This window comes from Hyaena hyaena, unplaced genomic scaffold, assembly GCF_003009895.1.
Source record: "Hyaena hyaena isolate Hyena2069 unplaced genomic scaffold, ASM300989v1 scaffold_0, whole genome shotgun sequence".
NCBI lineage: Eukaryota > Metazoa > Chordata > Mammalia > Carnivora > Hyaenidae > Hyaena > Hyaena hyaena.
In genome coordinates this window covers 14,413,137-14,429,544 of record NW_024080632.1, presented here as the reverse complement: position 1 = coordinate 14,429,544, position 16,408 = coordinate 14,413,137, and the positions used below count along the sequence as shown (strand labels likewise).

Below are 16,408 nucleotides of genomic sequence, written 5' to 3'. Positions count from 1 at the left end.
GTTTACAACAGCTCAGCAAAATCAAAAGGAAACATACACCGATGTTTACGATCAAACTGAGGACGTTCCTGAGAAGAGGTCCTTTGTAAAAAACAGAGGACTGGCCGTTTTTCCATTCCTTCCTTCAGTAAAGACCTGGGAGCTCATGGAATAAACCCTTCTGGCTCTTCACACGGACCTGCACACACATGCAGAATACGTACCTACCCTTCGCACATGACCTACCTTCGTGCTAAAAATGGGCTCCGGCAGACAGTAGCCATTCATGACGTTGGTCAGGTTCTCCAGGACGTTGTGGAAAACCTGGTGTAGTTTCTCTCCGACGATGGGCAGAGTTTGCTGCGGAGGGAGCTCCCCCGTGAACGGCTTGGCCTGAGGAGATACAGCAAGAACCAGAGTTCAAAGACACCTGCCTCCCGAGCGAGCCAAGATAAAACGAGGGGTGAGGCAGATCAACCAGTACACGATATTGTTAGGATGAAGCCTGAAGGAAAAAGAGCAAAAAAACCCAGAAGACATAGTATTGGAGGGTCAAAATTGCTACTCACACCCCGATACTCGTTTCCCAAATCCACCCCCTTCATCGTGAAGGCCATAGTCTGTTGTTGGGGCTGCCCCGTGATTCTGGAGGAGATCAGAGTCTTCTGTTTGGCTCTGCTTTCTAATCACAGTGCTCTCCCTATTTTCCCTATTTATTTTCAGTCTTTATCGAATCCCAGAAATAAACACCTAGCAGGATGGAAACTTAATGAAAGGCTCATGCAAACGTCCTGGCTTTTTGTAAATCGTAAACCAAAACACGCAAAGTCCCCCAAGGGTCCACCCTGACCGCACCTGCCCATTCACAGACTCGTTCATTCTACAAATGTCCACTAGGTGCCTATTACGTGCAGCCCTGAGACCCAGGAGGTTGGGAACAAGCAGTTCCGCTGGCCTGGAACCTTCCGCTTCCTGCCCCCTCCGCTGCCCCACCCTGCGGGCTCCTCTCATCCTTGGAGATCAATCAGAGGGTTTCGTTCTCCACGGTCTGGTGTTGGCTCTCCAGCTGGGCCCACAGCGGGGCCAAGGGCAGTCCCTCTTCCTGCACTTTGCGGTGCCGAGTGACACCAATATAAGATGGTAACAATGGGAAAACTGGGTGCAAGGTATATAGAAACTCTCTGTACCACCTTTCAAAATTTCTTGTAAATATAAAACTAAAATAAAAATCTATTAAAAATATTAAAAGGTGGTCCAGAAAGCCCTCACTGCGGGGGGGTGGGGGAGGGGGTATGGACGGGGATGACGCTTGAGGAAATGTTTACAAGCGGTGAGAGGGTGAGCCCTGAAAACGTCTGGGGGAAGGTTCTTCTGGGCAAAGGGAGCACGTCCCAGGTGGAAGGTTCTGGCATGTTCGACGAAACAAGGGGGCAAAGAAATGTGGAGGAAAAGCAAGGCAGGGACAATACCATTAGGGTCTTGCGGGTTATCAGAAGAAGCTGCGTTTGACCCTGAGTGGGTCATTGAGGAGCTGCTGGGAGGGGTAGAAGCAAAGGTGGGCATGTTTCGCGCCCACCGTGCCGCTGTGGGGGGGGGGGGGGGGGGGGGGGCCCCNGCCCCCCATTGCGGGGGGGTGGGGGAGGGAGGGCTCCCGGGGGCTGGGCGGGAGTCACAAGTCTGAGGCCAGCTCGGCTCCCTGAACGGGCAGAGCCAGCCAGGGTGGCTGTGCTGCGGTGGGCATACCGGGTGCACTTTGGAAGGGTCATCCAGCTCCAGCCGGGCCACCACACAGCCTGCTTCCAGCACGGCCCCCGGGCGCTTGACGTACTTCACGTGGCCGCTTTCCTGCACGTTCAGGGTCATGATCATCTTCATCAACTGTTTTGCAGAAGACAGAAACGAGATGAGCTCACCAGGACTGGCTCCAGAACCGGTATTTAGGAGCAGGGACTTGGTCGTTTAAAGAGAACGACTCTCTCTGAGCAGAGTTCATGTGTAAAGAGTGGAGGGAACGTGCATTTGCCAGAAGCCTGCCGGGCGCCGGGCTCTGTGCTGTTGATGAATGATCTCCATCTGCAAAGCCAGCTGGGAAGGCAGGCGTTTATTGTGCCCATTTTACAGGCATGGAAACTGATCTTTTTTTTTAAATTTCTTTTCTATTTTCTTTTTTTTAAGTTTATTTACTTACTTTTAAGAGAGAGAGAGAGCAAGGAAGGGGCAGAGAGAGGGAGAGAAAGAATCCTAAGCAGGCTCCACACTGTCAGTGCAGAGCCTGATGTGGGGCTCAGACTCATGAATTAAGAGATCATGACCTGAGCCAAAATCAAGAGTTGGACACTTAACGGACTGAGCCACCCAGGCACCCCCAGAAACTGATCTTTATTCGTGAAGTAAAGCTTCTTAGAAATACAGTTAAATTGTTATTACGTGGGAGTGATTAACAGGCGTATTCTGAAAACACGGTGAATTTTGTGACCAGCTCCTTTCTTAAAGGCAGTGAAAAAACCCTCAGGGGAACACTCGGTGGAATGAAGAGCGTGCTTCCAGGATGGTCACCAGCCCCTTTAACTGGCCTGACAGTCTGCCATCACAGACATGGTGAATTTTGCTACTGTGCCATGGGCTGCAGACAGTCAGCACTGGAATCCTTTAAGTCAGCGGCTCACAGCCTGGGCACCCGAGACAGACCTGGGCTCAGGTGATCACTCTGTGATCTCCAGCAGGTGCCTTGCCCTCTCTGAGCCTCACTTTCCCCAACTGTAAAATGGGGAAGAACAGCAGTCTCGCCTCAGAGGGCTCTGACAAGGATTACTCAAGAAGAGGGGCCTGGCACATGGTGGGAGGTGCGCAGACGTCATCTCCTACAGCTGCTGCATTTTCGCTGCCATTATCATTTACCTTGGCGGCGTGGAATGGAGGCCAGGTGTGAACCCTAGCTAGCTCTGTGTGACCTTGAGTGAGTTCCTTAGCCTGCCTGGCCTGTTTCTTCATGGGTACAGTGGAAATCCTCTATGCCCATCTCCTAGGATCGCCGGAAGGATTACAGAACGTAATGAAAGACAAGTAAAATGCCCACAATAAGCACTTTATAAGTGTTGCCTTACGGCTTTTTATTTATTCTTTTAATGTTTTTTATTTTTTTTTTTTTTTTCCTGAGACAGAGAGGGAGTGTGAGCAGGGGAGGGTCAGAGAGAGAGGGAAACACAGAATCTGAAACAGGCTCCAGGCTCTGAGATGGCAGTCAGCACAGAGCCCGATGCAGGGCCCGAACCCACGAACTGTGAGATCATGACCTGAGCTGAAGTCGGACGCTCAACCGACTGAGCCACCCAGGTGTCCCGGCTTAACGGCTTTTTAAAATCATCATCATCATCATCATCATCATCATTATTATTATTATTATTAATCAGTTCTTGGGGCCCCTGGGCGGCTCAGTCAGTTAAACGTCTGACTCTTGACTTCGGCTCAGGTCATGATCTCACAGTTCGTGAGTTCGATCCCCACATCGGGCTCTGTGCTGGCAGCGCGGAGCCCACCTGGGATTCTCTCTCTCCCTCTCTCTCTGTCCCTCTCGCACTTGTTCTCTCGCTCTCTCAAAATAAGTAAAAATAAACTTTAAAAAAATCAGGTCTCATTCGTTCCTGCAGAGTGTACATTTTTGAGGTTTTCCCTTTGAATACCGCAGAGAAGTTGGGCTGAACCCCACACACTGGCTCTCTGAGGAATCAGCATGTGGCCCAGGGGAGAGGCGCAGACCCAATGATGGCGGAGGGCCGTCCCTCGGGGAGCGGCGGGAGGGGAGGCCTGGCCGCAGCCCCAGCCCAGGGGCCTGCTCTGTGCTCACCTCCATCTCCGCGTAGCTGCTCCCAGCCTCGACGTGGCCCCCATCCTCCACCGTGTACTGCGTTAGCTTCCCAGCAGAAGGGGATCTCAGGACCGTGGGATCGTTCTCTTTCTCAAACACACAGGTCTTGTTGCCGATGGTAATGCGGTAACTGGCAGAGAGGAGGGGGCCGGCGGGTAGATTGGGGAGAACCATCAACCCAGCATGCCCAAGTCAGGCTTCTGACAGTACTTCCCCTTCCTAAGGGCAGCCGTGAGCATCACCCTGCACATGGTCTGTTGGGATTCCAACCTTCCCAAATGCTAGCCTTTGACAGTTACGGGGGAGATAACGGGGAATGAACTGGGTGAGACAAAGGTGTGACCCTTTTCTGGCTGAAAATGAGTGCCTTTTACGGATATAATTCTAACTGGCACAGAGAAAGCAATCAATATTATTCGATAAATATTTATCAACGGTTAAGTCTTCACCTTATAACTGAACTGGGGAGAGTATGCCCCTGGGTGGAGCCTCTAACAATCTTGAATATTCTTGGCAGACAGAACACGGCTTTAAAAGAGGTAATAAAACAGTGCTCTGGCTGGAGTGAAGCTAGTCTGTCTTCTTCCCAAACTTCGAAGACTGGGAAGGGATACAGCTCTCTGAGTGGGGCTTTTGCAGGCATTGGGCCTGGCTCTCTTTGGCTGGGGGGGAGTGAGGGGGTCTGTACTGCCTGCTCATCAGGGCCGGTCCATATTTCATCGTACGAGCTCAGTGTGGTCAGCTGCACTGGAATAGGAGGCTCTCTGGGTCTGTCTCATGATGCCCCCGTGCTACGTGCTTCCAGGGTTTTCCGTATTTCACCTACTCAGGTGCACAGTGACCTTTCCTGCCACTTCTGCTTTTTAATGAGTCACATTCACCAACAGGCTCCACGGGTCATGATCATGGCCTCCTCCCAGCACCTAGCTCCGTGCTTGGGAGTAGCGGCTGCCCTCACTGGACGGCTGCTTCTCCTCCAAGCCTGCGCTCAGACCAGTGTGGGCACCGCAGCTCAGACAAGGGGCAGCTGATGCGCTGTCACATGCCTCGAAGGCCATGGAGCTGGGAGTCATAACTCTTCCGGCTCTGAAGCCCCCCTGCGTTACTAGAAGCAGGCCTCCTGGGAGCCTCCCCCAGAATGTCTGCCAGTTTCGTGATTTCCAGCCAAGATTAACCTCTCCACGGGCCCCAGAATTTACTGGAACAGGTACTTTATCGAAGACACTTCTGCACACAGCTGGCTTTAGAGTTTCAACCCGCAGTGGAAAGAGCGGCTGTGTGTACACGCTCCCCCCACACCCCCCATGTCCCCCACGCACCTGTCCACCTCTTCTTTCATGTAGGTGGTATAGCTGTTACCATTGTAGGACAGCAGCAGCCCACCATCATTCAGCCGGTGGACGTCGATCTCGATGTGACAGCCATTCATGATGAGGACGAACATGGTCAGAGACTGCCGGGCCACCTGTGGGGACAGGCTCCGTGTCCCTGCCTGGATTCAGGAGGCCTGCTTGTCCCTGGGTGCCTGAGCACCACCAGCAAGGGCTAGCACCCACAGTGGACATCTCTAACCTCTCCAGTCTCGACCCTCAATCGCCCTAAGGGAGCTGCTGCTGGCGTCGCAGGGAGCCTGCGTCAGAGTGCCACACCTGTCCCCCGGGTAGCCTGACGGCCACTGGCTCCTGGTGTTGGCCACGCCCCACCAGTCACTTGCCCTTCTGATTCCTGTCTCCAAGCATCAGTCCCCAATCAGGGCCACCCTGAGTAGCAAAGAGATGGGGCGGGGGTCTTGCTGGGGGTGAGGCAGCCCTGGGAGTCCACCAGTGACCAGACTCCATCCTCCTCAGACCCGGCTCTGCCCCGGGGGCACAGCAGACATTTGGGACAAGGCACAGGGGTCAGACCCCAGCCTCCGCTCTACACTTCAATCGGACATTCTAGCCCTTGGTCAATGTGGGTCCTCTCTCTCAGAAAACAAAACACCCTAAGGAGCCCTTGACCTGTAAACTATTCATGTGCAGACAAAAGGTATTAAGTATAGAGACATTTATGGCTACGCTACTCATGGCAACAGGAAAGACTGAGAAACTAGCCATCTAACAACCTTGCAATGGAATACTTGACCTGCACTGTCAAATATAGCAGCCCCTGATTAGGATGGCTGCTTACATGTAAATTAACTTAACTTTTTAAAAAATGTAAAATTTAGGGGCACTTGGGTGGCTCAGTGGGTTAAGCAACTGACTTCGGCTCAGGTCATGATCTTGCAGTTCATGAGTTCGAGCCCTGCATCGGGCTCTGTGCTGACGGCTCGGAGCCTGGAGCTGCTTCAGATTCTGTGTCTCTCTCTCTCTGCCCCTCCCCTGCTCATGCTCTGTCTCTCTCTGTTTCTCAATAATAAATAAGTGTTAAAAAAAATTTTTTTTAAAAACTTGTTGCTAACGTGGGTAAACTTTATGCCGTAATAATATCAAAGCAATAAAACAGCATCTGCACCATGACCTCAACTTTGCAAAATCCATGCATAAGGGGAAAAAAATATTTAGAGATTTGCCAGAACGTTAATAGGGACCACCTCCCAGAGTCAGTACCTGACCGGTTTACTCCTTTGACATTATGTACTTGTTTGACATGTTTAAAAGTCATGTGCCATATTTAAAAGTCATGTTGGGGGAAACCAGGGCCCCCAGAGGAGCCGAGAGGCATGGAGGGGTAAAGAGAAGTGGTTTTTTTTTTTTTTTTAATGTTTTTTTTTATTTATTTCTAGGAAAGAGAGAGAGACAGCGTAAGCAGGGGAGGGTCAGAGAGAGAGGGAGTCACAGACTGAAACAGGCTCCAGGCTCCGAGCTGGCAGTCAGCACAGAGCCCGACGCAGGGCTCGAACCCACGAACCGCGAGATCATGACCTAAGCGAAAGTCGGACGCTTAACCGACTAAGCCACCCAGGCGCCCCGAGAAGTGGTTTTATAAAGCACGCCCCCACGGATAACATGCTTGCTCGGCTGAATGGAACTGGGAAATCCCCAAAGTTGGAAGTGTAATGTCCCAATGATCTTAAAAATAAAATAACAGAAAATAAAAATTCTGCCTCTAAAGTAGACTCAAGTTCTGGTATCTATTCCCTCCATAAAGGAGTCCTTAGCTCCTTGGGGACACTCTGGCCCTGCTGGTCAGACTCAGACCCGGGCCCTGACCCTGTGACCACACATCTCAAACTCTGATATCCTCTGCTGAACTGACCTCAGTTCCCCCCGGAGGGGTAACAGGACACTTCTGAAGGGACAGCAGCCCCGGGGGACCTCCAGGAAAGCCCAAGGTGGGCCAGGGAGAGATCAACAAGCCACACCTTGACCTTCAGTGCAGAGGTACGGGACAGAGCTGGCCTCCCCAGCCCCGGGAAACGGGCCCACGTACTATGCCAGCTCAACCCAGGCCCCGCTCATGCTCTGGACTGGATATCAACCCCCCAATCCATGTCCTTCCTGCACCTCACGACGTGAGCCTTCTTGGGAAACAGCACCTTTGCAGGTGTCATTAGTTGGGAGACGTCACACCAGAGGAGGGTGGGCCCTAAATGCCATCTGACTGGTGTTTTTCTGAGAAGAGACCCAGCGCAGAGACACAGAAGAAGGAAGACGCACGCACGCACGCACACACGCACGCTCGCACGCACGGCAGCTCTGTGAAGCCAGGGGCATAGATTGGAGTGACGGGTTGTAGACCAGGGAACGCCCACCCACAACCATCAGAAGCTAGGAAAGCACGAAGCTGATTGTTGATTCTTTCCTGGAGGCTTCAAAGGGACCAGGCCCTGATGACACCCTGATTGTAGACTCTGGCCTCCAGACTGTGAGACAAAACACTGCTGTTGTCTGAAACCACCAGCTTACAGTACTTTGTTACTGTGGCCCCAGGACACTAACACATGCTCCGTTGTACCTCGTGCATACCGCTCAAGCCCATGCACTCTGAAACCCAAAGGGCTTAGGTTTCAAGGTCACAGGACTGCCCGGGGTGTCCTGGGACCCAAGTGTGAGTGGGTCCACTCAGGGCGTGGCTCCCTGCAGAAATAAAAACTCCCGCCCGCCTCCAGAGTGTTGGAGATATCCCAGGCATCCGGGGGCTTCACCTTGAGAGTGTACTTAACACCGTCATAAATTAATTCCACATCCACGATGTTCAGGAGAGAAGCGGCAGGAAGGACCTGGCCCCTGAAAGAAAAGACAGACTTGTGGTCGGCTGTGGGAATGAATGAGAACTCTGCAGCCGTCCTCTGGATTGGAGCCAGTCGCTCACCTCACGTGAGCATCAACCCACCTGGCTGTACCAAAAAAGCTAAACCTGATGAAAAGGCAAGGAAGCTGACGTTCCTCAGAACTTAAGGAAATGGCACTTGCTGAAGGATGAGAAATTTCCAAAGGGCTTCCCAGAAGCAAAATCCATAATGCTTGTTCTCGGAACAATTTGCTGTGTGGGAATCTGGCTGCCTGCTTATGAAAAGAAGCCGAGCGCACGCGCTATGGTTCTATTACTATTCAAACGCGTGATAACCAAGCACTAAAATCTGTTCTCTTTTTAAATGCTTTTTTTTTTTTTTTGTCGTTTCATTTGCCTATCACCACGTTTCTCCACGAGGGGTGACTTCTGCCTCTACTCTGGGACATTTTGCAATGTCTGGAGACGTATTTGATTGTCATGACTTCTGGCAGGGTGAGGGGGTGGGGGAACTGCGGACAGAGGGCCTGGGGGGCTGCTAACTTCCCACAGTGTACAGGGCAGCCCTTGCAATAAGAAATGAATCAGCAGTAAAAACTGAATCAGCTCAGGGACACCTGGGGGCTCAGTCAGTTGCGTGTCCGACTTCGGCTCAGGGCATCATTTCGCGATTCATGAGTTCGAGCCCCGGATCAGACTCTGCCAACAGCTCAGAGCCTGGAGCCTGCTTCAGAATCGGTGTCTCCCTCCCTCCCTGCCCCTCCCCTGCACGCACTCTGTCTCTCTCTCTCTCTCTCTCTTTCTCAAAAATAAACAAACATTAACTAAAAAAAGAATCAGCTCAAAACGTCATGGGTGCTGAGGCCGCAAAATCCTGGTCCCATTCTAACAGCAACCTGGCCACCTGCACACCGGCCCATTTCACTAGTCGCCATCTGATTCAGGCAACGGTCTGGAAAGAACAGTTGCAGAGGTGACCTATAACCTGCTTTGCTTCTCAAATCCAACTCCTCTCTGGACTCAAGTATTATGACAACCGGAGGCAAGTCAGGATGAACATGCACCCATCTGTCGCTGCCTTGCCAATCCTATCCCAGGGGCTCTCCTCCAGGGCAGAGGAATTTCAGAGGCAAGCACAGGGGACAGGATCCCTGACTGCCTGGTGGCCGATCGTCTGCCTTCCTTGCCACTAACGCATATCCCACGAGGGGAAAAGAATTACCCTCGTGCCCTACCTTTCCAGGGAGTGTAGGAAATCTGTCATACAGGTTCTGAACATCCCATCGGCCACGTTCAAGGCTCCACACACCACCCCAAGCATGATATCTGGCTTCTCGGCCTAGGAAAGACTCCATACTTCAGTATCGGTGGTGGCCACGCCCACGAGGAGCTGCGGGGGAGGGGGGCTCTGCGCCCCCAAAGTGAGAGGCGTGAAACTCCCCACCTGCACTTTCTCAGCGATGAGGTGATCCAACCACCCTGTGTCGATGTCATTGTTCTGGAAGCGCTCCGTCTCCAGCAGGTTAATGAGATATTCCACAGTGGTCCTGAAGTCACCCCGGATGGACAGTTCCTTCAAAGCCACCACCATGTTCCTTGAGGGAAAAAGGCACATGGATTGTTTTCCAAATTAATATACTGGCCAGCAGCGTGCCTGCGTGGTTCTCAGAGGGCCAGCACAGCACAGCTGAGAGAGAGGGGCCTGAGTCCAGCAGCCCAGGGGTCAATCTCGGCTCCAGCATTTACTGGTCGGGCAATCGTAGGCAAGTGACTTTACTGCTCTGGGTCTCAGTTTCCTCATCTGAAAAATGGGTCTGACTTCACACAGGTGCTTGAGGATTAAAATGAGACAATCTATATAAAGCACATAGTCACTGGTAAATAAGGTCAACTGCCATGATCAGGATTAATTACCGTGATTGTAATTATTATTAATCACTCCCGGTAGCTCTGCCCCTCTTCAGCTGGACCTCTTCAAATCCCCATGACCCAGGGCAGCTGCTTTGCTAGGTTTGCATGGGACGGACCTATGGATGGTCGACACTGTGCCCCCACTGAGGGCGTGGCAGTCACCTGCCCTCCTGTGCTTGGCCGGTCACCACCCCCCAGTTCCCAGAGGGGTGGCCTCCCCCAAACAGGGCTTCATTCCCAAGGGTTGAAGTCCCCGCTCCCTATGAAATCACAGTAGGGTGTTTGGCACCAGAGAAAGAGGAGGCATTAGAACAAGTCTCTTCATTTGGGGCGCCTGGGTGGCTCAGTCGGTTAAGTGTCCGACTTCAGCTCAGGGCGCAATCTCATGGTTTGTGGGTTTGAGCCCCGCATCGGGCTCTGTGCTGACAGCTCAGACCCTGAAGCCTGCTTCAGATTCTGTGTCTCCCTCTGTCTCCCTCTCTCTCTGCCCCTCCCCTAGCTTATGCTCTGTCTCTGTCTCAAAAATAAATGAACTATTAAAAAAAAAATTTAGAACAATTCTCTTCCTGCCAGGGAGCTTTGATACCTGCCGTTGGTGTCCCCGTGTGCATTCAGCAGGTGGGGCAAAGGGGCAAATGACAACCCCAGTTCGCGGGGAGAGAAAATGATGCACTAAAATCCAATGAGGGCGACAACAGTTTCCAGAGAGTCAGCTGTGGCCCCGGAATCTGCAGGTACGAGTCGAGCTACTGGGCTCAAGGGTGACCAACTTGTCCCAAGTTGCTCAGGACACACCCAGTTTTAGCAGCAAGAAATCCCAAACCCTAGGACACCCTCAGTCCTGGAGAAACTCCCCTCGATCCCCTACTGCGCTCTGACAGCAGTAAGAAAAGCCAGGATTTTCCCCTCTGAATTCTGTTCAAGTGGATCCCAGTCATTCAGGGCACAGGACAAACAAGCCCCAGGCTGTTTCCATCACAGTGGGCTGGGATGGCTGGCCTTCCTTCTCCCCCTTCAATTCTATGCCCAACATGGAGCTTGAACTTAACACCATCAAGATCAAGAGTCGCACACCATGCCCTGACTTTAATGCTTTTGAGACAGAGAATGACTGCAACGTCTTTGGGATTTTTCACTCTAAAGGACAGTGATTCATCCGCTCGAGAATGTTTAATTACAAAGTGAGCTGGTTTTTACCTTTCTGCACTCGGGGCAAGGCAGGAGAAATATAAGATGTGGGCGTTTTAGGACTCAGGAGCCCCTTTGTCAAGGTGGGCTTCTCCAGGACCTACTTACTTAAAAGGTTTGTAAAAGTCCCACACACATTTTTTTTTAAAGCTATAGTACTTGGCATACTCCTCCAAGTATGATCTCAAGACCAAAATGACCTTGGGGAGCTCACGGGCCTTTACGGATCTCGGATACAGAAGAGGGCAGACTTTGCTCTTGGACTTCAGCAAAGGGTATCTGAGATAGGGTCTGCTCTGCGATTTGCCCCCTTTATCTTCTGGTACTGCTATATCTGAAGCCACAGGCTTTTAGTTTCTTGAAGGAAGGAGGGAAAGGAGGAGGGAAGGAGGGAGATACTGACGAAATGGCTTCTTCCCGGTTCTCTCCCCAGGAGAAGCAGTGCCCGAACTGGGAATCCGCAAATTCGTGTAAGCCGCCAGTAGCAGCCACGCTGAAATAACCCCACACATTCTTGCTGCTGCGGAAATTCAGTTCCTGAACCGTTCCGGAGCTTGGCTTAAACCCCTAGAGCCCGGGCAAAAAAAGCAAAATGGAGAAAAAAAAGTCATACTCCAGACATATTTGCATCAGAATTAAATCTTAGGAAAACCCAAGAACCAACCACATCTGAAAGGTTACTGTCATCAATAGAATATTGGAGTCTCCCACTGGGGGTGTGGGTATACCTACGTGTGGGCGTACCTATGTCAGCACGTCAGGGCATGCGTGTAATCTTTACTTTAAAAAAAAACTATAAAAATAAATACCAGTTGCGAAGAGGGGGGAGGTGTAGATATGATATGGGTAACATTGCTCATGATGGAGTAGAATGAAAATACGTTCCGATTTTATCAGCTGGACGTTGTCAGTAATAAAAGGTTTAAACAAAAGAGAAGAGGGATTGGATTTCAAACTCTGGATTAAGAAAACTCCAGCAAATAAAGAAATCTAACACTAACACCCACCTAATTCCCTTATGGGGAGCGGGGGTGGCCCATCCCATCCCCCTGAATATAATTTTGGCAAGGAGGGGGTGGACATGGACTCTTTCGCTGCGGTCAGAGCTCCTGATGTGCATAATGGAGGCATCCATTTGGTCACAGGTGCCTGGAGGTGAGAGCTGGAGAATGTCAGGTGTCCGGGCTATTTCCACACCAGGTTCTCTGCCCTCCCAGGCATCATCCGCCTGAAAACCTCCCATCGGCTTATCCCCACCACCAGAGTTGGGTGTTTGCAGCCCAAAGTGCCAAATGAATAGAGCTCCCACACCTTACAATCCTTCCATTAACGGGGCGGCGGGGAGACACACCTCTTACCCCAAATTTCTTGAATGGAATCATGAAACGATTAGGCTGTGGTAAATTATGGAGATCACGTGACAATCAACTGTAGGCAAGCACGTCAAGAGGGAAAGATGCCAACTGGCTGGTTTGCAAGGCACACGGAAGAACGAGTCCCAAAGGACCTCCTCACAGGGGACCAAATTCCACTGAGGTTGTAGCAGAGAGTAGGTGGAGCCAGAATACCAGGGACCGGGTTCTAAACCTCACTGCTCGTCCCCAAAACGGACGCGGCCTCTCGAGTCCAACAACAGGGACCGGCCATGGCCTCAGCAGGTCCCAGGCACAAAACACTACCTCAGCCTCTTGAGCCGTAGTGCAGGGCAACAACGCCTAGCGGTGTAACTGTCATGTAAGTGACCAATGAGATGCATGGAGGGATCAGCCCGGTGCCTACGACACACCCCTGATCAAACCGGGTGCCTTGCCACACCTGTCTATACACTGAGAAGCCTGGGCGTCTCATCCAAGGCTCACGTCCAGGGTCTGCCCCACACTAGGAGACTGGAGATGGTGGACGCAGGGAGGCAGGGGTGGGCAGACCCCCAACTTGCCTCATCTGGGTTCTCGCTGGTGATTCTGGCCGCGATGACATGGCCTCGGGCGAGTGGAGGGTTAGAAGGAGTATCAAACGAAATGGGAGTGACCGCCCACGGCGACTCTCCGTACAGAAGCCGGATATCCTTCAGCCGGTGCAGTGGTACCCCCATGGCGATCTGAAAGGAGGAGATCCACCCAGCGTGAGCATCAGTGCCCTGGAGCCCTGGCCCCCAAATGCCGAGTGCACTGCTGGGTGCCACGGAGGAAGAGATGCAGCGAACGATCAGGTACACCGAGCCCATACTGAGCGTACAACTCTATGCCACACGGTGGCCGAGAAGCAAAGCAAGGAAAAGACGGAAGGCTTGACTCTGCCCCCAGGAACAAACTGTCACCGGGAAAAGCAGCCACTTTCGTACAACCACCTCACGCAACAAGAACATGCATGTGTCAAATACAAGTTCCAGACTCCCGGTGCATTGGAAGGGGAGGTAGAACGCTGTCCAGCTGCAGACTTAAAGGTTTTGTTACTTTTAAAGTTTTTATTTACTTTGAGAGAGAGAATGTGTGCGTGCAGGTAAAAGCCAGCGGGGCAGGGACAAAGAGAGGGGACAGAGGATCCAAAGCAGGCTCTGTGCTGACAACAGAGAGCTCGACTGGGAGCTGGAACTCACTATCCGTGAGATCATGACCTGAGCCGAAGTCAGATGCTTCACTGGCTGAGCCACCCAGGGGCCCCTAGTTAAAAGCTTTTTGTTTTTGTTTATTTGTATGTTTTAATTTTTTAAACATTTATTCATTTTTGAGAGACAGAGAGAGACAGAGTATGACCAGGGGAAGGACAGAAAGAGAGGGAGACACAGAATCCGAAGCAGGCTCCAGGCTCCAAGCTGTCAGCAGAGCCTGACACGGGGCTCGAACTCACAGACCGTGAGATCATGACCTGAGCTGAAGTTGGATGTTTAACCGACTGAGCCAACCAGATGCCCCAACCAAGTTCAAGGTTTTAAAGGACTCTGAGAAAGCTAGGCCTCTGAAGGGGGCCATGATGAAAAAAAAGGTTGAGAGGTGCCTAGGTGGCTTAGTCAGTTAAGCTTCTGATTTGGGCTCAGATCATGATCTCACAGTTCGTGACTTCAAGCCCCACATCGGTCTCCACGCTAACGGTGCAGAGCCTGCTTGGGATTCTCTTTCTCTCCCTCTCTCTCTCCTCTCTCTTCCCCTTTCATGCTCTCTCTCTTAAAAATAAATAAATAAACTTAAAAAAAAAAGTTGAGAAACGCTTCTCTGGGACTGTGGGGCTCCACAAATACCCTGCAACTGCTTAAAATAGTTTTTTCCAGGGAGAAGTTCAACAGGTTCTTGCCCGTTTCTCAAAGAGCTATCTAGCCTGACAGAGGGGACGAGCCACTTCTCAGATCTCAGCCTGTGCGGTTCTCAGTGCGACTCACACAACAAAGCAGTCACTCCCCAGGGACAGCCAGTCAAGAGAAAGTCAGGATGGGGACCCCAGCCCAGCGGGAAAAAGCCCACGGCCTTGCCTGCAGCTGGGCGGCCGGCAGGTTGACGTCGGCGATCATTTCTGTGCACGGGTGCTCCACCTGCAGGCGCGGGTTCAGCTCCAGGAAGTGGAAGCTGCCGTCCTGGCTGTACAGATACTCCACGGTCCCCGCACTCACATAGCCCACGGTCTTGGCCAGGCGGAGGGCACACTGCAAAGACACAGATACCGAAAGGTGTCCACGGGTTTTTTTGGATCGTCTCAGTGGTGGCTTCCAAGTTCCCCGCACCAAATGCCGAGGACCTGCTGCGTGTGAGCTCCTCTGGGACCTCATGGATCACAATCCCTATGATGGGCTCCCCCCATCCCGGGGTGTCTTCACGGACACCCACCCAGCTTTGGCAACATGAACCATAGGGCGCTTTTGCTGGCTGGGTGGAGACGGCTCTCCCTGTGGCTGTCCGCCCCACCCCCCACCCCCGGCTCTGCAGAGCTCACCTGCTCCATGAACTCAAACACAGCAGGTGTGGCGATGGTGGCTGGTGCCTCCTCGATGATCTTCTGGTGCCGCCGCTGGATGGAGCAGTCGCGCCCGAACAGAGATACGGCGTTCCCGTACTGGTCAGCGAGGATCTGGACCTCCAGGTGCCGGGCGTGCTGGGCCAGCTTCATGAGAAAGATGGGGGAGCCCGGGATCTCGCTCTGCACCTGGGGGAACAGCAGAGTGGCTCAGTCTTCCCTGGGGAACCAGGGGCTGGAGCATGAAGTTCTCTGAAGATATGGCCACAATCTTGCTGGTCTTTTAGTTGTGTTTGACGTCTCGCACAGACATGCCATTCTCCTTGATGTTTTCAGTCCGATGTCGTCAAAATCTATAATGTAACACATGCAACTTCCCTACAATCCCGTCTCCTGAGGATAACGTGCTAATAAGATTTGGGCGCGCGTTACAGTTTCCTGTGCTAGGGGTGACTGCGGTTACGAGTTAACTGGTTAAGTCAACGTGCTGGTGAGAGCTGGGTGCACACTGGTCTTCCGTGGCACATTCAGGAACACACATGACACACAGAATGTTCTTGGAATGAAAACAGGACCAAAACGTGCTACCCTGCAACTTTGTTTTCCTCCTTCTTAAAAGAGTATTCTCTCACTTCATTCTTTTGGTGGCTAAAAGCCAGTCATCCAGAAATTCTTAATGATGATATAAAAATAAGCGTTCACATGAAATGATGTCTAAGAAATTTATTTTATTTTATTTTCTATTCATTTTGAGAGCAAGATAGAGAGCAAGCAGGGAAGGGGTAGAGAGAGTGGGAGAGAGAATCCCAAGCCAAGGCTCTGCACTCCCAGCGCAAAGCTTGATGAGGGGCTTGATCTCACAAACCTGGGAGATCATGACCTGAGCTGAAACCAAGAGTCCGATGTTTACTGATTGACTGCCCAGGTGCCCCTAAGAAAATTTTTTAAAAAGCAAGCTTCAGTTATATATGGGATGAGCCCACTTACACGAAAAATAATAAAACAGAATTGTATGAATGTCTATATAAGAACAGACACAGGGGCACCTGGCTGGCTTGGTCAGTAGAGCAGACAACTCTTGGTCTCAGATTTATAAGTTCAAGCGCCACACTGGGTGTAGAGATTACTTTTAAAAATTAAAAATTCTTTTTAAAATGTTTTTTTTTTTAAATATATACAGTCAACGTGCTGGAAACAAACCCAGTTGCTAACTGGTTAGTTACATCTGAGAAGGGGGGATTGTTCAGAGGTGGTGGTAAAAAGAGAATTTTCCATTTTTATGTTTAATGCATCCCAAAAGTGTTCAGA

The 16,408-nt window shown here is 51.5% G+C and overlaps 1 protein-coding gene across 1 annotated transcript in view; it reads right to left on the bottom strand.

Annotated features, from left to right (window-relative positions):
• ACACB (acetyl-CoA carboxylase beta) overlaps positions 1–16,408 on the bottom strand; it is a 100,550-nt gene that overhangs the window by 52,881 nt on the left and 31,261 nt on the right. The window contains exons 9-19 of the mRNA XM_039240620.1: positions 15,080–15,289; positions 14,622–14,792; positions 13,095–13,256; positions 11,562–11,725; positions 9,504–9,654; positions 9,295–9,398; positions 7,974–8,055; positions 5,164–5,309; positions 3,824–3,974; positions 1,723–1,857; positions 226–372 (exon numbers count right to left, since the gene is read on the bottom strand). Coding sequence (XP_039096551.1) covers positions 226–372; positions 1,723–1,857; positions 3,824–3,974; positions 5,164–5,309; positions 7,974–8,055; positions 9,295–9,398; positions 9,504–9,654; positions 11,562–11,725; positions 13,095–13,256; positions 14,622–14,792; positions 15,080–15,289 — 1,623 coding nt within the window. The remainder of the gene's footprint in view (positions 1–225; positions 373–1,722; positions 1,858–3,823; positions 3,975–5,163; positions 5,310–7,973; positions 8,056–9,294; positions 9,399–9,503; positions 9,655–11,561; positions 11,726–13,094; positions 13,257–14,621; positions 14,793–15,079; positions 15,290–16,408) is intronic.